Here is a 23227-nt window from a genome sequence, read left to right as displayed (position 1 = left end):
TTTATCAAATGATATTTTTAAAATTATATTTCCGGAGTATATTTTCAACATTTCTTATTGTTGTTCTTAATCTATATTTGACAGTCGCTTAATCTGTCTGATATAACCTGAATGAATAGCAGTGTTTAAAAAATATGGCTTCAGGGACTCCTCAGGAGGTTTCTTTGTAAGTGTACATTTACTAGTTCATCTGTAAATTTATTTTATGAGGTGTTTAAACCTCAAGAAAACTGAAAAGCATAATATTAAAGCCTGGTTTACATCTACTGAAGTCGATGGGAACTTTGCAATTGACTTTAATGGTAGCCTATGCCCTCTAATTACGAAAGTGGCAAGGATGATATACACAAAACCACAAGGAGAATTTTTTGTTTCATCATATCCTAATTCTGTTTGCAGATGCATTTGTGAAGTACAATGTGGTTAGTTGTTGAATTAAACAGTTCAGTGTTTGGACCTAATTCTGAACCATGTTGATATTTTAGGTTGTGTTTTCCTTCTTGAAAGATTGCAGACTACTCATTTTCTCTGGGGTTCATGGAGGTGACAAGGTAAGAAATCCAGCTAAATGTTCAAATTTTCAAAAGGCTTTTGAAAATTACACTTTTGGTTTTGATCTTACATCTGCGTTATGGTGTGAGTAATGGAAGAAGTTGATGAAGCAGTTTTCTTTGTAATTGTTTTGTTTTTTTCATGTGATCCATTTTGACAAGGTTGGTGGAAATACATGTAATATCTGTAGCAAACGTGTACATGTTTTCCCTGAAGGTTCACTGCAGTGTAGTAGAAAGTTTCCACCATGCTATTGTAATTCCAGGCATCATTTTTTTTATCATGTTAGTGAAAGTGAGTGATAGTACCCCACAACAAAAAAAAAGACTCACAGAACTCAGCTTTTTTTTTGTGTTAGTGCAACAAGCACAGCAGTCTGAACTGGCTAGATATGGTAAGTAATCTGTAGTAGTTAATAATGCTAGTCAAAAATTCCCACAAGCTTCTTGCTGAGTCTGCTTCAGACATTACTCATTTGGTGGCCTAAATACCGGTCTTGCTTCACACTTTTAATACTTGTGAAAGATGGAGAAACTGGAGTTGGTAGAGCTGCAGATAAGAGTTTGCCAAAAGTGTTTGGTTGCTCAGTTGAAAAATGCTACTTGTGGAGGGTGGAAATGCTGTCCCTGGGGTGCATCAGTTCCAGTGGAGCTGCAGATAGAGCTAAGCTGAGGGGCTGCTGCCTGACCCCTGCTGCTCCCCCCAGCCAGCCCTGGGCTCTTTGCTAGGCTGAGCAGACTGATGACATGGTAATAAATACTGAAATGGATAAAGTCACCTCTTCCCTCCAGACCCCAAGTCTCCCCTACCCCAGCATAGCCCCCTCCCACCCTGTCCATGCAGCGGGCTAGCAGCTTTCTGGCTTTCTCCCTTGCCTCCTGCCAGACTGGCGGCAGATCAGACCTTTGTGGTCTGCCTCCTCAAGCCTACTGAGTCCTCAGACTGCTGCCCCTTCTGGTTATCCTTCCCTAAGGCTCCACTACAGACTGCTTTTTTTGAGGTATCCCAGTGTGAGGGCTGCCAGGAGTCCAGCAGCCCTGGTGTTTTGCTGCCCAGTGATGCAATTGCTTTGGGAATGACCTGGAAATATTGTATACTGTCTTTCTCAAAAAACCCAGTGTGTCATAAATTCTTCCTCAGGGGAAAAAAAATATTATTAGTATTTATTGCTGGCCTAAGACAAAATTTGTATGTGTCAAAACTACTTTGGTAAAAGTTAGTAAAAGAGAACCATTCCAGATGGCTGCTGTAGCCCTTAGTTCATGTTTACAGTCTAGACATGGACAGAGATCTCTGTAGTATAATTAGAGAAATAAATGACAACTGGAAATTATGTGTCTAAGTGAGACTTAAACTTGCTAGATGGAGGTTGGAGGAAGCTGTGCAGAAATAGGGATCTATTTCTTAAGGAACCTATTAACATGGTAGATGAAATACTTCTTCAAATGCCCTCTCAGTCAATCCTGTTTTGCCTTAGTTTTGAGGACTACTGTGGCTTCTGTGGAAGAATAAAAATAAAAGAAATTTGAAGTGTTCACAGGTCTCCTGTATTTACACTAAATATAAGACTAAATAGAAACAGGACTGTAATTAAGGCTCCTGATTTTGAAGAGGAAAATTTTCATAAACTATATGATTTAATTACTCAAGTCAACCAGATTGAGGAGCCTCGGGGTTGAAGTGTGGAGGAGGTGTAAAGTCTTAAAAGTTTCAGATATGAAAGCTACCTAGAACTTATATTCCAAACAAAAGACAGTTGGGAAAAACACCTTGTCTAATTTGATGGGTAATCATCACAGAAAAGATGTTGGTAGGTAATGCAAGGACAGAGGAACAAGAGAGATCAGAAGAGAAAGTTGTATCTCAGAGGCAGGATATGCAGGAATAAAGCACAAACAAGTGAGAGGATATTAAGAAAAACATTCAGGCAGCATTTGAGTAAAAAAGTTCTTATCTAGAAAAAATGTGGGAAAGGGAAAGTGAAAGACTTGTGCAGTAAGGAGGAACTCTAATCTGTGTGGGATAAACTAATGATGATCTAGCAACAGGGCAAAGTCTGGAGTCTTTCTGAGGGTGTGGAAATGGCAGATAACCAACTAAAGAGGAAAAAAATCTTAGGACAGTTCTTGGGTAGTGGGATAACTGTTGTTCAAAATTCAGGAGGAACAAGTCTATGAAACCATATGTGTCAGTGTCTCATGAAGAGAAAAGGTACCATGTGACAAGACAGTTCCTCTGTGTATGAAGGGAGAAAAGGCTGGTGTGAAGATTGGCCTATTGTTCTGACCTCAGGGCTGCAAAGCTTTAAAAGAGATATTGAAGGAAAGAAATTTCTATGTAGTAAATGTGGAGTAGGAGGGGGAAAATTCATTAAAAAAAAGCCCCCACCTTGCACATGGTATGCAAATCCCGTACTTTGATTTACTGGAAGAGTGACATCTTGTAAAACCTAACCTTTTCCACCTTTTCTGGATCTCAGTAAAGAGTTTCTGTGGTACAGGAACATATTTGATATATCCCCATAAAATATATCTCTGAGAAGAAGGAGACAAGTACAAAAGTAGGGGAAATGTAAGGTGGAGAAAAGTAGGAAATAGCAATTCTCTGACTGAGTTTATCTGCTGGTTTGGGTCAGGTAATTATGCTTTTTTTTCCCCATGGACTGACATTATATCCTGTGCAGTTTGCAATGTTTTAGCAGTCTTGTGCAGATGCAGAAGATACTCACAGTGTGTATTCTCTCTTGCTTTGCTCTTACCAGAGTTTAAAATATAAGACATTTTGTCTGAAGGCATTTGTCTTTAGATGGAGAACTGTAAGTGTCATTCTGGTGTTCAGGGTAGGATTGTAAAATGACAAACAACTCTGAGAAAGGGAAATGGTGTGGAAAGGAAAAAAAGACAATGCTAAAGAGAAGAAATACAAAAGTTTGTAACACTCAGGGACTTTTAAACTTCCACTGTGCAGGGAGCTGTTGAGATTCTGGATCTGTATCACTTTCAGCAGGCATACTCCCATACACCATTAACAATTCCCAAATGGAAGGAAACAGTGGTGTACACCTCCTGTGCTGCCCTGTGGTCTGGACAGGGAGACTTGGTCCAGGAAAAAGCACAGTGAGCTTTCCTCAGGGGTGGTGAGGGTAGCACATACTTGTGCCTGCAATCAGATCTGACCCACAAACAGATATGCAAATGGATTGGTTGGTTCAGGTTTCCGGGAACTCTGGTTCCCAACACAGTATTTCACTTCCCAGTGCACACTGCATCCCCTTGCACACTGGAGACTCCCCGTGCTCACCAGCCTTTAGTACTCTGAAGAAATGGAATCACTTCCCCAGTTGTAAAACTGGGTCTTCCAGACCTCTTCAGGCCAATATAGAGTAACATTCCGAAAACTTATATGTTACCTGGTATTTATCCTCATGGGACAAATACCTGATTGCTGAGAAGTGCCACACAGTGTCTGTGCAGCCCAAAGAACTTGCTGCACCCTACAGATAAACAGTTCCCTCTGACTTTATTGCAAAGGACTATGGTTGAAAGGAGAAAAATTTCTCTGAGGCAAATGAAAAAGCACATGCTGATAAAGATCCGTACAAATACAGAAGTTATGTGGGTAAGACAAGTAAAGAAAGCTCGAGACAAAAGAGAGGAAGGTAAGGACATATTTTTGAAGGAAAGAAAGTACTCTTAGAAGTACAGAACCAACTAAAGTTAGAGGAAGCTGGTTACAGGGGGAAGAAAAGTATGTCCCTCAGGCACAAAAAAAGCTGCACATGCAAAACTAGTGGAAAATGAAGCCATGGTGTCATATACGGTTATGTCTTGTTCTGTGTGTATCACTTTGAAGTAATGTTTAACTTTGATGTTAGAGGTCACTTCTGCAGAGCCTGTGGCTGTCCCTGAGGAGGTCAGCTGGAGCCAGGATGCCTTTGAGGAAGAGCTTCTTGGTCATTGTGTGGTTTAGCAGCTAAGGGAGTTTGGATGAGCCGTGACTCATCAAGGGGCATATGCTGCTTGGTGGGGGAAGGGATGGAAAGACTTCTATGGGAAATAAAGCTGGAAACACATTGCCAGGAGTGATGAGTGCTTAAAAACATTGCAGCTGCAGTGCTCTGGTCCAAACCAGTTTCCCAATAGCTGCCGAATAAGAAGTTGGAGGGGTCTATAGCAATCATGCACATCTCACGCATCATCTCAGAGAGCAAGAGTGAAAGTGTTGAAGTTAAGAGTGTCCTAGGTGAAATAAAGAGAATGGGATATGAAAGTATTCCCAAGTTTATTCCATGCAATGTGAGTTTGATAGGTAGAGAGTAGAGAGGAGAAAAATGTGGCCATATTCAGAGCTCTTATTCTTGTGCAGAAGTTTATTTCAATCCCAGGCTATTTGTATCCCCATGTATGGCAATAAAAACTGGAATGACTGCTTAAGGATGAGCAGCAACCTGAGCTCAAACTCAAGCAGACCTCTAATCTGACACAAAAAAACTGTGTTATCTCTTTGACATTGGAAGTATTTTTTTGCTGGATTCTAGCAGAGAATGGAGACTGTCATGGTCAATCATTGATAATGATGTGCTGAAGGAGACACTCCTTGAGCTATGTGGAAGCAGCTAGAAAACCTTTTTCACTAAACCTCCTCAGGCTCTAGCTCTAAAAAGCAGGAACATATTTGCACAAGCATTTTCTTCTGCTATTTCCTCTTTGCGTTTCAGCTAGCTTGAACCTTGTGGGGATGTCCACAGATCTGGTGTTAGATCAGCCTCTCTGCTTCCATCCTGCTGCTGTTTGCAGCAAAGTGCTCACCCTGGGCTATTCTGAAAGCATTGAGATGCAGCTGGGCTCTTTGTGAAGCCACTGCTTTGTTAAAGAGGTTAAGAAAGTTAAACTGCAGTAGCCATGTTTCCAGATTTTGATAGTCTTAATTGTATGTGTGACAAAAAAGGACAGTAGAAACAGAAGTATGTAAAACCATGGGTAGGACTGAAACTCTGATCAACTTTGCAAAAAATACGTTCAAAAAAACTCTCCAGATCTAAACTATCTTTTGAAGTCTTGTGTGTCTTACATTTATGAGTGAATTTCTAGAAATACCCCCTTCTCATGTGTTTACATTTACAAAAAAAAAAAAAATTCTTTTTTGGAAATCAACCTTTTAACCATCAGAATAGTGCAGTGCTACCTTCTTTTCATAAATGGGAGAATTGAAGGAATAGAGCTGTGAAGTTACCTGTTCAAAGCCATAAAGGAGGCCAATGATAAATCCAGGTGTAGAAGCCAAGTCTCCTAAATTGCCATCTAATGCCATAACAAGCCAGGGTAATCAAAAGAAAGTTTGCTTTCTAATGTTACAGTGAGGTGTGCCATAACAACACCTAGGTATTTATCCAAGGGGAACACATTTGAATGTATATATTTGCCTATGCTCTTGTAAATACTTAGAAAGATTTCTTTGAATGCAAATCCTGAATTTAATATATAGTAGTTTTCTTTATAACTGTTTTCTTTTTGCCCACAGCAATTTCTTCAAAAGTTGTGTTTAAAACAGTTTAGAGTCCAACTTCAGAGTCTTCTTCAGGATCCTGAGCACCTTACACTTCAGCTTGCCTTTACAGAAGACAGTAGATGATTTACAGCTGAGAAAAAGGAAATAGAGTTATTTATTGTTCTTAGCATTGGAAATCACTTTTAGAAATATTGCTGTAAATGTGTTGGAAGTCTCAAAAGCTCAGGTCTGACTCTGGTTTAGCTGTAGGGGAGGCTGTGGCAAGAGACCCAACATCAGAGGAGCTGTGAATATGGAAGCTCATTGCAGAGCCTAACACTGCCCAGTGCATTGAGCAGGATCTGTCACAGTTTTGGCAAAAGTACATATTGCTTTCTGTCTCTCACACTTGTGTCTTCCCATACTGAGTCAGGAATATGTGCACAATACTTGTCTTTGAGATCTAATCTTTTGGGATAGTAAGCACAAATAGTTTCATTAACAGCTGGTTTTACTTGCAGTTGAGAGTTTGGAGCAGCCCAGCAGCTTTTTGCATTGGGTAGGGAGGGTTTCCTTCTGCCTGTTACCTGGCTCTGACAGAATGATGCTTTGGGCTTCCCAAAAAAGGTCTGGGATCCATCACTGAAACACCATGGAAGCATTGGCTTAGTAGTAGGAAGCTTTGTGGTTTATTAAGAGCAAATATTAAATCATATTGGAAAATGATATTACTTCTAAAAAAAACCCTCTTATAGCACCTTTACACTTTCCAAATCTTTATTTTCCACAGTTGGCCTGCACACAGGTGATGAGCATGCTCAGAGAATATGTCTGGTTAGCAACAATCAAACCTCTAAAATATCTGCAATTCATCCATGCTTCTCCCACCAGCAGGTGTCATTCTGGAAAAAGGAAAATATTGTAAATTCCTGAACTGGAGAATTTGGCTGTGACAAAGAAGAAGAAAAAAATTTTGCTTAAAATATAGCTTTTGACGGTTACTTCAAACTAAAATGAAGAGAAAGCTGGCTGGTCTTCATTTTTTAATAATCTTTGTGCAGTGTGTAATCTTGACCTATAAATAACAAAGGGCAGACAATTGGTAAGGCGAACCAACGTCTACTTAAAGCTGTCTTCTGCTTTTTACTGTTTTCTCTGATGTGTTTACCACTGTTTATTCACTGCCCCCCTCCATGACTATGAAATCAGCAATATTCATCAACCTTCCCACAATAAACAAAGAATTAAGGTGCTGAATTCAGATCTCATTTGCTTCAAGGTGAATTTGAAGTAATCTCATTGAAGCAACTGAAAGTATAAATGTTTGTAATTCAGTCTGAAACAACCTAAAGTAGTATTTAACTTTCTACTCCATAAATAAGCCTCAAGCAGAAAATAATCTCATAATAATTTTAATGTCTCTTATAATGTTTATGTTTTCCTTTAAGTGTTCATCTGGGTATTAGCTGCAACCTCCTTTAGTATGTAGAGCTGTTTTTGATGTCTCATGAGCACAGTGAGAAAGCTGTGTCAGAGTTGTAAAGAACCAAGACCCTGCTGGTTCATTGCTCAGGGCTCCTGGTCTATCAAGTCTAATCTTTGGCTGTTAAAACCAAACTAACTCTGAAATCCATGCAGGAGCTGCCTTGACCACCCTATATGCTACTGGAAGTTTGTTCCAACTCATCACAGCTCTGATGGTTATAAATGTTTTTCTGTCTTTCTGTCTTTTGCATTTATCCAGATCCCTTGTATCTCTATTGTCCTTTTACATTAAATAGTTTCCCCCTAACATTTGCATTGGCATGTAGCTGAGCACCCTAGCCTGAACAAACCCCAATTGCATTTGTTTTCTTCCAGAAGCTTAGGTTTCAAATCCTCTGGCATTACTTTAAGTTTAATTGCTCTTCTTTAAACAAAAGCACACAGAAGTGTGCTGCCTTCCTTGCTGCCTTGTATGCAACATTAATACAGGAGCTTCCATGCCCCTCTAGAAACACTTCACCTGCTACATCTTAGTCCTGTATCTAATTTCTTCCTTGTAATTTCATCACAATCATCTTCCCTTTGACTAGTCCAGCCAGGTTTACCTTCTCAGCCATTTCTAGAAGGCTACAAAAGACTGTGCTACTGTGATATGATGGCCCACCAGAACTCTTCCTGGAATCAAAGGGAAATTTGCTTGAGGGAAAACATGAAAGCAAGTTCCAAGGCTTGGCTGCAAGGAGGACATTAAAGTGGGAATTCATTTTACCTTTTTAGAATTTTTATTTGCAATGAAGGGATGTAAAGTAGTCGTTCTGTTGGCAGCCATGACTTTTCCAAGATGTTATTTAATTACAAATGTAACAACACTTATGAACAGTACCAAACACTCATTTGCTGAGTGAAAAAAAATAGTATGTAAACATAGAATTAAAAACTTCACTCCAAAATAGCTAAAAGCTCTATTCTTGGGTTTGCATGAAGCCTGTATTAATGTTTTCTGACTTTTTAAGTATTTAACTTTGAAAATGTAGTGGTATTCCAAAATTTCAAGTCAGAAAGCATAAAAGTATTGCAAATATGACTAGTTCATTATGGCCTTTATAGGATCAAGATAACAAGCCATGATAATCTCCAGCAGGTTTTTGTACAGTAAAGGATGAGATTTAGACTAAGTTATTTCTTAAAAGTTTTTACTATTTTTTCCCAGGTTTTTAATTAAGTGAAATCATATAAAATTATGTTTAGTCTCTTTTGGTTTTTAATTTAAGTGGTTTATTTTACTAGTTTTAGAAAAAACTCATGTGCCTAAACATAGGCCTGTGCATTTTAGAGTTTGTAGGAATCCCATCTGGCCTCTCACTGCCAGTTCAAAGGTGTTGGATTTTGTCAAAGGTCAAAAGTCTCCTGTAGGTCCCCCAACATGCCAGTCCTGCACGTGTATCCTGGGTATTCCAGGGTATCCTAGCAGGCATTAGGTACCTTCTTTCAGGAACCTGAATTTCCCCTTTATAAAACTGCTGTAAATGGTAATATACCTCTGCAATTGTTTAAGAAAATTAAAGATATCACGTCTGGGAAGGGAATTCCCTCTCAGGTGCTTTATTTCAGGTTAACAAGTCCTAGAGGCAGGAGAGTTCTTTCATATCTAACAAGGACAGAGTTGCTGTAGTCAATGGGATGCTGTCAAGGGTCTGTTTTGAATTCCAGTGGCTGAACTGAACCTGTGTGTGAGCTGGGAGCGGCTCTTGTTGAGCAAATGCACCATGGAGGTCCTGGCCAGGAGCCTGGGGCTTCTCCTCAGGACTGTAGTGGTTGGAGGTTCAAAACTCTTGGGAGTCTGGCTAAAGGAAGATTAATTCCCAGTTTTGGGCATGAGACAGCAAACTAATTTTCCTGAAGAAAGTGGTAATTTCAGGTAGCAAGACACTCAGATAGACACAAGAAATACTTGTTTAATTAAAAAAAACCCCAACCTTTTTAATTAAAGAAATGAAATTAAAAATTCAATAATTACAGACACTATTAGAAACTTATGTTAATCAGGTCCAGTTTTGATGGTCTGTTGAATAAGAGGAAAGTTAAAAATCTTGACTATACTAGTCAGTATAGTTATATATAAATTGCACAATGTGGGGTTGAGCATTTCTGAATTGTTATTTTATAACAAGAGCAATTTGTTGCATATAGTGCATAAAAATGATATATTGTATATGTATAAAATGCATTAACTCATCCTAAAATAAAATTAAAGCTAATGGAAAGTAATGAATTCTGTATAAAATCCACCACAGGCATTAATTAGGATTGTGTAGACAGAGAACACTTTCCTGTGAACTTTTTAAAGTCACTCACTAGCATTATGATTGATAGGAGTTTGGACTACTTTTGTAGAAGCTGAAGAAATGAAATTGTTACAGAAAAGGTAATGATGGGCAGAGCAATCATGACATCTGATTCACTGATGTCCAATATTAATTTTATAATTTGGGAGTGAAAGAGAGAACTGTTTCCATGTACTCTGTTGTTTTGGTTTTTTTTTAAAGTATTTATCAATCTTTTTCAGGATGGACTCCCAAGGCATGGCTGCAATGGTTGTTTGAAACAAGAAACAGATACCCTCTTGGTGTCATTCATCTCTGATCATTGGGAATCGGAGCTTGAAGGAAGGTGAAAGAAAACTCCTACAGAGAACTGGGAATCATTTGTCTCGTAAGAGGGGTATAATGGCATTTTTAAAGCTCTACCAAATATGAGGACATGTGATAAGAGTTTATGGACTGGGAATTAATTGAAAGATTGTGAAATGGGAAAGAATTCACATTATGGGAAGTGTTGGAGAACTACAACCTAAGCACTCTGAAATTTGTGACCAAGCCCACAGAATACCTAGAGGTGATAGAACTATCTCAGATGACTGTTGTTTTAAAATATAATTTGTAAGCCCCTGCACCCTTCCCCAGACAGACTGGGAAAATACATTCCTTTTATTAATATTGCTCCAGGGGACTGGAGGGTATTCTGAGCAGTGAAACATACAGTTTATGGGACTTGCTACAGAATTCAGATTAAATAAAAGGTGATGCTAATTTGTACCTGGGAGTTGGTATCTATTTTAAAAATTTCTGTTCTAAAGATAATTTTTTTACATTTTCATATGTATTAAATAACACACCTATATGATGAAACATGAAATGTATAATTAAAACAATGGCTATAAGTATAGAATACTACCTAAATCATATGTATAAACATTAAATAAACTGTTTCATTTCTAAAGGTTACAGTAAACACTTAAAGATTTTATACAGTCTTTCCACCTCTTCCCCCACCAGTTTTTAATATAATTGCAGTTTTAGAGCTAATCCATGTATTAGCTTTTTAACATTTGCAGTTGTGTTAAATTTTACTGAGGAACAATTTAGTTTGGGGAAACCGTTGAATCTGTGGTTTGTGTTGTTTGAACAAGAAGTCCCTGAGCATTTGTCCCAAATACCAATATTTTTCCCTCACTGGCAGCTGTATATTTGTGGTCACCTGATGGCAATGCATGCAAAGACCCTGTGCAGCAGCAGTGCCTCTCACAGGGAATACCAGGAGGGAAACTGGAAGTAATCAAAGCACACAGAATTTGGTCTTCTTGGTGGAGGTCTCATGTAGGCCGCATTTGAATGACACTTTATGTTTCTGGAGAAGGTGAAGGTAAGAAATAGAAACTATTTGAAAGCCATTGCTTATGTTCCCTGGAATGGGTTGTGAAGAACAACTCTTCTGAGACCCAGCTTTACCGTGAACATGAACAGAGCTGTGTCATCAGCAATTCTGAAAATGCGTTTACAATGGTTGGGGAAATATTTAGTCAGCATTAAAATATGTTAGCTCAGACACAAATTTTGGATGTCTACTGCACTTAACAGTTCCAATAACTGGTTTCATTAAGATTTTTAGTGATACAAATTAATAACAAAAGTCAGTTAATACAGAGTGCAGTTATGAGACCAAAATACATGTGGTTTAAATTTAAAGAGTTAAATATTAGCATTTCCCTATAGAGAAAGGTTATTTGGGCAGTGGTATACTGACATTACCACCACCCACAGAGAAAGGGACCTGTTGATCATGTTGGTTTAGCAGAAATTCAAAAAAGGAAAACTGTAGGTCTAGAGGGTTTGCTTGGTGTAAGTGAATCACACAGGAAAAATGCTGATACCCAGGGTTGTTGTAGTGACTTTGATGGTTAAAAAGAGAAATAAGCACAGGATATTTTTGTCAAGTTACAGGATTTATATTGCTGCTTGCTAGGTAAAATTTGTCGTAGTTATTAATATAGTGGAAAGTTAAATGATGATCATGGAAATATGATAATAAGTGCTGTTGGAAAAGGAAAAGAAATTATTTTCTGTGTCCATTTAAAATATTCCAATGTGCTAACAGTTGGGCTGAAGGGCTGCTAAGAACATGAATGTGGAAAATAAAGGAAAGCTTCTGTCAAGAAGATGTTTCTGGACACTGCTATGCCGTTTCTGGTAAATCATATCTGATAAGATACAGGTGAACAACCAGCATTCATTTAGCAGAAAATAGTGCTATCAGTATGTCTGGATTTCTGTTTGAGAAAGCTTTTATAATAATCCTACTGGACCTAGCTAGAAAAAAGTTTAATAATAAGAAGTTACTAATTTGCCACAACTCTGCCCATAAGCTTCTTTTATTATTCCTGGAAGAAAACGATGTAAAATTGGATGGGTTTGGGTAGTTTCATACGGACATGGGACTGCATAGAAAAGCCAGGTATCAGCATCACTGCATATAGGGAGATCTTGTCTCTGACCCTCAGTCAGTCAGCCAGCTTGAGCACAGGCTGAACTACCCCAGGCTTCCAGTCCTGTGCACTTTGGCTTTTGAAACTTTCCGTGTGAGATACAGTTTCAGCATGAAAAGTCAAAATACGGCGGTTTACAATCACTTTTGCTTTGTTTGAAGCTAAAACTCAAAACAAAACTCCTGGAGTATAGAACTGCATGAAGTAAAACATAAGAAAGTTAACACAAAAACTCTGCAAACTGAGCAAGCTAGTTTCACTCAGCTTTCACATGAAAAGCTCATGTGAAAGCTCTTGAAAGAACCCCTTTCTGCATGTTCACTGTTCAACTGCACATGTGTGAGATGTCAAAAATGAGTTGGTTTCACAACCCCATGGCGCAGATAAACAGCACAGCTCTAAAGGTCTCGCTCTCATTCTCTGTCTTGGCTTATACTTTTTTCTTCTGCCAAGAGATGTTTTCTCAGTTCTAGGTTAGTTACATTGAGCTTTTGTTCATTTGTAGAACAAGGAATTTTTGATAAGACCCAAATTCAGCCTGAATGTTTTTTATGATTGTATCCAGCACTGAGAACTCATTTCTCAAATCTTTATCAATGCTCTAAATGGCTCCTAGTCCCAAAATGAGAGTAGACAATTCACCATTTGGTATTTCTGGGATACTGAACACCTGCTGCTCTTCCTAGCTGGTATGGGAGCTGCAGGAACTCATGCCCTTGTGAAAATCCCTCATCTTGAGGTGCTCTTATTCACAGTGGGACAGTGAGCAGTTCTCTGCTCTGTTTTCAGCTTTTGTAAAATTTTAGTGAAACACAACAAACTGATGCTGCACTGATATTGAACTGGTTCCAGCTGGCTGGTGCAGCGCTGTGCTTTGGATTTAGTATGAGAATTATGTTGATAACACACTGATGTTTTAGTTGTTGCTAAGTAGTGCTTACTCTGAATCAAGGACTTTTCACTGTCTCATGCATTGCCAGTGGGCAACTGCACAAGAATCTGGAGGGAACATGGCCAGGACAGCTGACCTGAAGCAGCCAAAGGGATATTCCATACCACAGAACATCATGCCCAGTATATAAACTGCTGCAGTTTGGCCAGGAGCTGCTATCGGTGCTTGGGGGTGGGCTGAGCAGTGTGTGGTGAACAAATGTATTGAGTATCACTTGTTTCTGCTGGATTTTATTTACACACCCCCTAGATTCCCAGTGTATTTTCATTAGAATTGTTATTATTTTAATATTTTCTTTTGTTTCACTGCTCATCTCAACACAGGAGGTTTACTTTTTATTTGAATTCACCTCCCCATCAGTGCAGGTGGGGAAGTGGGGAAGTGAGCAAGTGGCTGTGTGGTACTTGATTGCCATCTTGGGTTAAACTGTAAGAGACACAGACACTTTCAACAGAGCATTGCTGAGTACTTATGAGTTCAGACAGCTCAGAACCCCTTTGTTTTCTGGGCAGCTGGTCCATTTGCTTTCCCTCAAAATACTGAGGGACTGAACTCCTGAATTTTCTAACTTATCACTGATGGAGAAGCAAGAACTCAGCAGCAGTGGGGCTAAGGTAGGGGGCTTCTAGATGTAGCTCTTGCACTTTGGCAACTTAGTTGAGAAGAGCTAGAGTGATGCTCAGAAAAAAAATTAATATAAAATAATCAGTGATCTTGTGTGCATGTATTTTGGTTATTCATGTGCCAAGATTTACTGGTGAGTTGGTATAGAAAAGTGCAAAGGGAATGACTGAGTACAAAATTTTTAGGGTGTATTGAAATGTAGGTCACAGACTTGAGCTACACAAGACTTATTGTGAGTGGAATTTACAATATAATAGCTCACCTTTGCACAAGAGTGAATTTTTTATAGTATGATCATATGTTACCAAAAAAAAAAACCCAAAACATTGGACTGTTGGTGGAACGCAAATATTATGTGACTCTGAATCTCACTTGGTATTTTAAACCATGAGAGTTTAGATCTGAGTCATCATAACTTGTAAGCAGGAGATATATCTCTATATATACATATGTATGCATACATAGCATGCAGGCTAAAAACAAGGCTTCTGTCTTGGGGTCATTTCCCCCTCAAATTGTAGATTTCATTCTCTGTTACTGTAAATCATTAATAGCTTCAATTGAAAGTCAGAAGTCAGCTTAGTTGTTTCCAAAATTTGAAAACAAACCTGGGCTAGAAATCTTTACAGGCTACTACTTTCTTCTCAGCCCCTTTGATTTTCAGAGCCCTTGGGCCATCAGATCACTTTAAACTTTTCTTACACTCCTGCTTCTCTATAGTGCTTCCTGCATGGAGCTGGTGTTAGAATTTGCCCAACCTCTAATTTGTCCCAGCAGAGCACTCAAATTTTGCATTAGAAGCAGAAACATTGTTAGTACTGCTAAAAGAGCATCTTTAACCCAAGATCTTTACTGGACAACTCCTGTAGTTAGAGCAAGAGCTGGAGAAGATAGCATGAGTGCCTGCTAGCAGCCCCAGGGGCACATATGGGGAAAAGGTATTTTTCTTCCTTTTTACCTTTTAATTCATCACTTGACTTTAAAAATGCATCTAGCCAAGCTATGCAGAGAGTGACTTACTGAAGAGAAGACTGTAAGGTTGGATTAGGGGCTCTGTTCAAGACAAAATCTGCTTCAGTCTAGAGAACAATCCCACCACAAAATAAAATTAAAAGTAATGAGATTTCCCACTGTTAACTTAATAGCAGCAAACCACACGTTCTAAACAATATTCTATTTTTTTTTCTTTGGTATAAGGACTCATTTTTAGTAACAAACCCCAGACTATTAGCTCTGCCATTTTTCCACTGCTGGAGGAAAATGTGGACTCTTGCTGAGCTGTATGGTAAATATCTTGGCTATATCTGAATCTACCACCAGTTAAAAGGCTTCTAAAATACTAGCATGGAGGAACCAGTTTAAGGTAGAGGAAAGGAAAAAAAATGGGAAAAAGAAGAAACATCTCTTTGGATCTTTCTATCTGTTATTTTTTAGATTATATTTCTTCTGGGCTTCCAAAATCTTCAGTAACAAACAAGTTTTCTTTTAAAAGGTATTAAGTTTCAAAACATTTGCCAGGTCCTAATATTAAATCCTAGCAGTCAGCAATGTTTAAGTTCAGCCATATCATTTTGTTAAGTAAGTCATGCTAAAACTTAAAGTTTTCCCCTCAAAATGGTCTTTCCAAATGAGATTGATATTGTGAGAAAAAAAGAAAAAAAGAGAAGAACACCTTCATCATGAGGAATTATGGAATTAATTTTCTTTATATACTCTGTTTGCACAAGACATTTTTGTTAACTCTTAATAAAAATACCATTCAGCTGCTACTTTCATTGTTTTTATCCTGGGACCAATACAACATTGTCATTATTGGATATAAAGTGCTGTAAAAACAAATCTAATTTGTTAAGTTTATTTTGATAAGAAATAAATATAAAGGTAGTGCATAGTTTGTACAGTGCTGCTATCATAGGACTCCTGGGTATAATTTATATAAAGAAAATAAAAAAGCATACATAACTTTCTAGTTGATTTCCTTTAACAGGGCTAATTGAAAACAGTTTCTGTTCTTTAAAAGTAATTTATTTTAAATATGCTTTTTAAAACAAAGTTCTTATTGATATCCATTTTAAGTATATTATCTCAGTGTGGGATACAAGTAAAAGGTCAAATCTTGTAGGAGTATTTTCTGTATGACTCAGTTCTGATCATAGATAAACTTATCGGGGAAACCAAATTAGTTAACCTTTTCACTACCAAAAGCTCATTTTAACAGGCTACGATGGTTTCTTTCACAAATACAGTACTTCAAAGCTCACACTTCTGTTCTGAAACATGAAAAAGAGAATGCTAATTTCTCTTTTCTGTCTCTGATAAAAGGCAAAGGTTTGTGATTTTAACATGAAATCAGGCTTGTCGAGGTTCAGTATGTAGGCACAGTCAGCAATACATTATTAATTTTTAGTCAGGAACTGCTGTGCATAGTGGTGCAGAAACAGAAACATTTTTTTACTTTGATTATGTCTGTAATTTATGGACACTGTTGAATGACGTATTTCTTCTTGCCCAGTAGCATAATCCGTATGTATGGATCTGATTACTGGAGCACTGAAAGACAAAATGGCTGTATGTGGCATATCTCTGGAAGGCAGCCTCTTTCCATAAGGCCTGATAGGTTGTCCAATTCCTGCCTACTTCACTGGTTTGCGCCGTTTCTCAGAAATCCCTTCAGCTCCGCTTCCTCCTTTGTTTCCATCGCTGCGGCACCGACAGTTCAACGACTCGGGTTGTTTCAGTGCTCTAACCCAACCACGCCAGAAACTGCCCTTCTTTCCTAAAGCCAAATCCAGAGTGATTAAAAGGCTTTAATGGACTTCAGATCTGCAACCACACTCATGTCTGGGAAAAATGCTATCAGATGCTAATGTGCCAAAACCCTCTTCATAGCATTTGGCAATCTCACCTCTTATCAGCACAATTTAATGTGGTAGCTGGGGGACAGTTTGACTCATGGAGAGTTTCGCCTGTGAAATCATTCTTACCACCTTTACTCATTTTGCATAGTACCCACACTCACTGACTTGAGTGAAAAAGTTCTGCTGAAAGGGATTAAAAATGGTCTCTTTCCAAATGGCTCCCAGAGAGCTACATTGCAGGCAGTATCTGGAGGAGAGCACTTGAGACACAGAGATTAATAATATTTCTAATACTAAATTTCTAAAACTTCTACTTTCAGTGAAGTAAATACATAAAAAATATTCAAGAGTGAAGATATCTAGAAATCTGGTTTTGAAGGTCAAAGCACGTAGCCTGTTAGCTGAGCTGCAGGAGTATACTGGTTCTGCACAGCAAGAATTTTAAAAAAGCCCCCAAAAATGTCTGTAAGGCTTGTCCCAAGTTGAACTCAAATGGGCTTGGGGTGGAAATTTTGCCAGCCCTGGTCATATGCAGTAAAACATTTGTCTCATGCTGGTAGTGGCAATGAACATTTTTTTTCTTCCTTAATTTACAAAATATGAGCAAGTAGGTAGTTAAAGCATTTCAATTCTTCCATGAATGGAATAATTGTACATGGTATTTTCTAAGCAGAGAAATAACTGGCACTTGGGGAATTACTTTGTCACTCTCACAAAATGCAATTTCATCCAAAAGGGAAAAATAATGCAATTATCTGGGCAAATAATGCAGCACACTTGGCATACATGAGCAGTGAAGATAGTGCTTTATTTCATGAACAAGACATGAGTGCTTTGGAAAACTTGTTGGATTGCTTTTAATTATTAAAAGAGCAAATTCATGGTTTCCTTGTGGACTAGTCATACTGTATAGTATTTTCTTTTTTGTTCTATTTAAATTTAGATTGGTTATTCATAGTTCCTGGCAGTGGTTATAAGAGGAGGATGACTGAGAATTTAGTAGGTGAGTTAATCTCATTTTTACTGTGTCTCAAGAGCCACCCACTTTCCCTTCATATGACTCGATACCAGAAAGTTCTTACAGGTTTTGCAGAGTGAGACCGAAGTTTTGACCTTCTTCTTTTCTGCCCCGTTTCTGTTGCTCCCCTTTATTTTTCTGCACATTTGTCATTTTCCAGCCCTTCTCACCAGCCCAACACTCGGCTCACCTCCACATATTCCTTCTCCCTGCAGTGGGATTGCCCAGTGGGCCTTTGAGGTCAGGGAGTGAGTAGAACGTGGTCAGCTGGCTGCTGACTCAAAGGGCTGAAGCCCTGAGCTCCCCAGCCAAACCACATCTGTAGATGCATGCCCTGAAAATGAGCACACTCCTACTGTCCATAAGGAATCACTCAAACTTTAGGGCTGCTGAGAGTGGGTGGATTTGTGTAACAGGTGAGTGCAATGAGGTGTTGAAGCTGTGCTCCCTGTTGAAGTGTTACGGCTTCTTCCCTCTGGAGTGGGTGTCAGGGGACACAATAGCATGGAGGGTTGTACCACAGCCCCACTTTCAGCCTGACTTCTTGCAGGGGTTGTGTATGGGTCTCCTCTTTTCTGTTTGGCCAATTATTTTCATGTGGCTTTTAGAAAAGCTGGTAACTTTGAGATTGTTATCTCATTTGGCTTCTCTGGCTAAGGCATTCAGCAGCTTTTCAAAGAGAAAAGACACAGATGTGTGCATGCAGACAGTGACACTGCCTTCAAAACAGGCCCAAGTTAGAGACAGCAGAGAAATCTTTTTGGCATTCTTGCACTAGTGGTTGCACTTGATGAAGATTTTCACTGGGAAATTTGATCTAGGTGTAGTGTCTCTGGATGTTTCACTTTCTGACTTTCACTGAAAAATGTTTGAAACAGTCCTGGAATGTGCTACCAGTCTCATTATCTGAGATAAAGAGAGCAAGAGAAATACCAAATGGCTCAATGCATCTCATAACAGGTATATTAAAACATTGTCCTGATGTCAGAGAAGTACACAAACCCTTTGTGAATAATCTTTCTCATGCACCTCACAGCTTTTGAATTTTGCTGTATACTCTCCAATGGTTCCACTCCTAAAAACCTTCATTGTCCTGAGCCTTTTACATAAAGCACTGCCAAAACATGACACCGTTTAGCAATAGGCTGAAGACACCTTTTCTGTCCCCACTGCCACTCTGGCTCATGGGTATTTGACATGCCCAGGGCTCCCTCTGATCATGAAGCAACAGCACAACCCTGTGCAGTGCTCAGCAGCAGAGCACGTGCTCATTTTTCTGCTGTAAGTCTACAATGAGCACAGCAGCAAGACAGTTATGCTTGGGAAAAGAGCTTCCAGGTTTTTGCAGTGAAATATGCAGAACTTTAAAGCCCAGAAATGACAGTTTTGAGTTAGAGGAAGGTTATCTTGTTTTTCCCCCAAATATGTCTGTTGGTCTTGGGAAAGATATGGCCTCTTTCCAAACCTCACCACACTTACAGTCCTAGACTATCTTGGCTGCAAGAACTATAAAAACTACCTTCAGCTTTATATTTTCCATTTCAAGCCCTCTAAATTATATGTTGACATTCTCACTGCTAGCTGAAGAGCAGCATATCTCACAATATTGCTGTCCTCATGTGAGACACGTGGCATGATGTTGAGGAGTATGCCTGGAGCAGTGTGCTGTGGACTTCACCTGCAGCCAGGTACAAAGAGTGAAGGTTGCAGCAGCTTCCAAAGGACAGGTTCATACAAGAGTTGAACACTTTGAATCGAAAAGGGGGAGCTGTGAGTGTTTTGAAGGATCAGGGTGTAAGGATTTCTCTTGGCTTCAGCTTCATGCAAAGCTGGGGCATCTCTCACTGACAAAAAAATCCAGTCTTTTGGACCAAAGGGGTAAACAATGGATTGAGTGTTTCTGCTTCCCTGCTTCCCAGTGCCTCACACTCCTGAGTATGGATGGCTCTTATTAGTGATTATGAACCTGAAACATTTCCATAAGTTCTGCCAATAGGAAGCAATAGTTAGATATGATAACTAAGTGTGGTCCTGTTGTGTCTGTGGGCTTCTCTAAAGGTTGACTGAACAGTGTCCCACCATGGCTACTTTTGTCCTGCAATATATTATCTCTAAGAAAGCTGAAGCCATACAATTCACCCTTTGCCCTTCCACATTTTTGTGTTCTGAGACAGGAAAAAAAAAAAATCAGTTGGTTTTTTTTTTTTTCAGCTGGGAGAGACAGTATATATATGCTTCTAATGTGCTCTTGGACTCATTACCCAGCTGCAGAAAGTGCTCCAGTATGCAAGTACAGGAGATGTGTTTGTGTCTGGTCATCTCTGGAATGCGTAGCCGCCGAGCGAAAGGCTGGGAAACTCTCGCGGACGGCTGTGCCACTGCTGACCTGCCAGCACTGACAGCCTGGGCTCCAGTGGTGGGGAGGGATCATGGGTGTCTCTGCAGCCCTGAGCCTCTCCAGAATGCTGGGAGCATGAAAGCTGGAAGGATGCCCCATACCAGGATCTCCTGGTGTTTGCTGAAGCCCCTTAGGGCCTTACAACTGGCACTCAGCAGTTTGTAGGATTGGGCTTCCACTGGCTGGAGAGAAAAAAACCTCACTGGTGCAGCATTTCTGTGTGTGCAAAAGGCCTGCTAGAAAACGGATGAAATTAAAATGATCACACATGTCCTTCAGCTTAGGAAAAGAGAGCTCTAAGTGAGAGCATGTGTGCTCTTACTGGGGCTGAGAAAATGTCAGTCTGATGTTCTTGGGAAGTTCATATTGATACAAACAGGGAGGCTCCCTGCTGCCCACAGATTTCCCACATAAAAGTCCTACTGGTAGCCGTGGGAACTTAGCAGCAGCCACGCTGTGGCTAAAGTCACCACTCTAAAAATGTAGTGAAATTAGTGTTCATAAAAGTGAAAAACATGCCACAAGAATGAAGATGTTCTGATTCACAGCCATGAAAATTACATGAGTTCTGGCATTAAAAAAAAAAAAAAAAAAGAAAAGAAAAAAAAGAAGCAGATAAATTTTGCAGTTACTCTGGCTTCAGAAGGGGATTGTTGGTGAATTTTTAAGAAGTTCCTCTGAGAAAAAAAAATCTTGGCTATCCTCAAATCAATTTGTTGCACCAAAACATACCCGCCTTTCCCAAGTGGTGCCCATGATGTGACTGGTCCTTCTCGCCAGCCCTGTGGAAAGGGCCGATCCTGTGCTGCACAGTGGCCCCTAGTGAAAGTGAGTAGTTTGTTCCACAGTCTGTGAAATAATTTCCAGCAGCTGGTTTGTTACTAATTTCAGTTCTGCCTTCCGATCTGACCCTCATCTCCCTCAAACTATGCCACTTGCTACGTTATTTTTAAGACAAATAAAAAGACCTCACAGGAGGGCATGATGGACCAACAGAACTTGTCCCAGTGTAAACTGAGCATGAACCTGGGACTCAGAGGCAAAGGTAATATTAGGAATAATGCAGCTTAACAATATCGTTTAGCACAATTTCCAGTTTGAATTTTCCTTTTTTTTCCCCTGCTATGCGTGCTATAAGGAGAGGAGACAGTCATGCCAGCTGCCACTCTTGCTAAGTAGAATCTGGATTTTTGTGTTGCATCTCTATTCCAATTACAGACTCACCCTCAAAGAGATACTCTTGTCCCTTGCAGCTTTTATGTTCTTGCACCACAAGGATATGAAACATCAAATCTGCTCTTTCTGCTTGTCCTATCAAGCCTATTTTCCTTCATTTTCCAGGAGAGATGCTGCAAAGTCACATCGTCACTCTTTTTCCTCCTTGTGGTGTTCCCTCTGCCACCATGGCATGGTGAAGAGCAGGAACAGTAAAAGCTGCCTTGGGAAGGAGGTGACAGCTGGTCATTGTGCTCACTGGGCAGACACCACCTTCCCATCCCCACCCCCATGCCAGCAACAACTTATGACAGCAGCAATCTTAAAAATAAAACAGGAAATGATTTTAATAGGGGATGTGGTGGCTCACAGAGAAAAGTGGGGTAGGTCTGAAGTGCTGTTGTTCTTTCATGTGAGCACCAGGGCCCTGCAGAAAGGTTGCAAAGGAACAAATGTTTGTGCAGCCTTTCATGTGGCAGAGGGACCTGTGCCTGTTTTTGTTGTTGCTGCTGCTGAGGCCCATTGTGGTGGCTGTCCCTGTGACCCGGGTCCCAGCACTGCTGGCTGTGGTGTGGTGCTGGAGCTGTGTGGTCCCAAGGTGCTGCTGGCACACGCTTGCCAAGGGTGAAGGCATTGCTCAGTGGTCTGGCCTGAGTCTGGGCCATTGTGATAACCCCTTACTTCAATATCTGAATACTTCCTTGCACTAAGTGCAGCTGGGCTAGCTGTGCTCTGGCCAGTCAATAATTCACTTGCCCACCACATTCCAGTATGAGATATGGTTTTGTTCTGATGCCTAAAGGAAACACCTACCTAACCTGCTATTTATTCTGAAAAGAACCTTTAGCATTTGGCTGAGTTATTGAAGGGGAAGGCTTCAAATGCCCCAGCCCTGCATGCTAAGAGCTCATCCTCCTCCCTGTTTTCTTCTGGAGGATCAACTGAAAGAAAAAAGAGGACTGGGTGAGTGCTGCTGCAGGAATACTGAGCAGTCAGAGCCTCTCAGGCTAAAATATACTTCTTGGCCTCAGAAAGCTGAGCGTGTTCTTGGAGATAATGTCATGGGCATTGAAATGAACTTTTGGTCTGCTTCCACCAGCTTTGTATTTATACTGAACTTCTATTTCTCTCACCAGCTGAGTTAAGTGTTTTTTTCCTGTAGCATTCAAATGCTTGGAATAGAGGTTCAAATCCTTCTCTGCCTTCAAACACAAACATACCATTTCTGGGTCAGGAAGTCCCTGACCTCCAAATCACTGGAGGTTGACAGAGTACATCATGGTAGTTTTACTACAGGCTTGCCCTAGTCCTGTACTCTTCCCTATTTTCAGCTTTAGAGACGGGATATTGGGCTAGAGGGACCTTTAGTCTGACCTCCTAAGGACGTTTTTATGGTCTTTTGTCTTTATCTGGTGCCTCTGGGGGCTAATAAAGATTTTGTAAATATAAAGAAGTCATTGTGATCCAAGAAGAAGTTGTGAGCATAGGAGGGCTCTCCCAGCCTGGTGCTCCCTGGGAGCAAAGGTCTGATAAGAGAAGTGGGTGTCTGGCAAGCACTGATGAAGCAACTTCCAAACTCTATCAGTTGCTAGATAGATGGTCCTCAGTGAGTAATGAAAATAACTGTTTCTGGACACTTCTTAACACACAGTTTAAGATTTGATAATTTCATACAATATGTAATTTATCATTTGGTTTTCTTCTGGCATTGGCCCATAGGCCTCATTGCAAACCACAGATCTACCTCTCTCCTTTGGCTTGTAAGTTGGTTTCTTCAAGGGACAAAGAGGTCCCCAAAATGGACCTGTGCCCCCTT

At 39.9% G+C, this 23227-nt stretch overlaps 1 protein-coding gene across 1 annotated transcript in view; it reads left to right on the top strand.

Moving 5' to 3' along the window:
- LOC139600277 (serine/arginine repetitive matrix protein 3-like) overlaps positions 1-10619 on the top strand; it is a 36249-nt gene extending 25630 nt beyond the window's left edge. The window contains exons 4-5 of the mRNA XM_071448348.1: positions 486-551; positions 10091-10619. Coding sequence (XP_071304449.1) covers positions 486-551; positions 10091-10198 — 174 coding nt within the window. The 3' untranslated portion in view covers positions 10199-10619. The remainder of the gene's footprint in view (positions 1-485; positions 552-10090) is intronic.
- The last annotated feature ends 12608 nt before the right edge of the window (positions 10620-23227 follow it).

The sequence above is a fragment of the Agelaius tricolor genome, unplaced genomic scaffold (genome assembly GCF_023055355.1).
Source record: "Agelaius tricolor isolate 1412-34295 unplaced genomic scaffold, bAgeTri1.0.p SCAF_26, whole genome shotgun sequence".
NCBI classification, from domain to species: Eukaryota; Metazoa; Chordata; class Aves; order Passeriformes; family Icteridae; genus Agelaius; species Agelaius tricolor.
The sequence above is the reverse complement of the archived record's forward strand: the minus strand, read 5'-3'. Positions and strand labels throughout refer to the sequence as shown.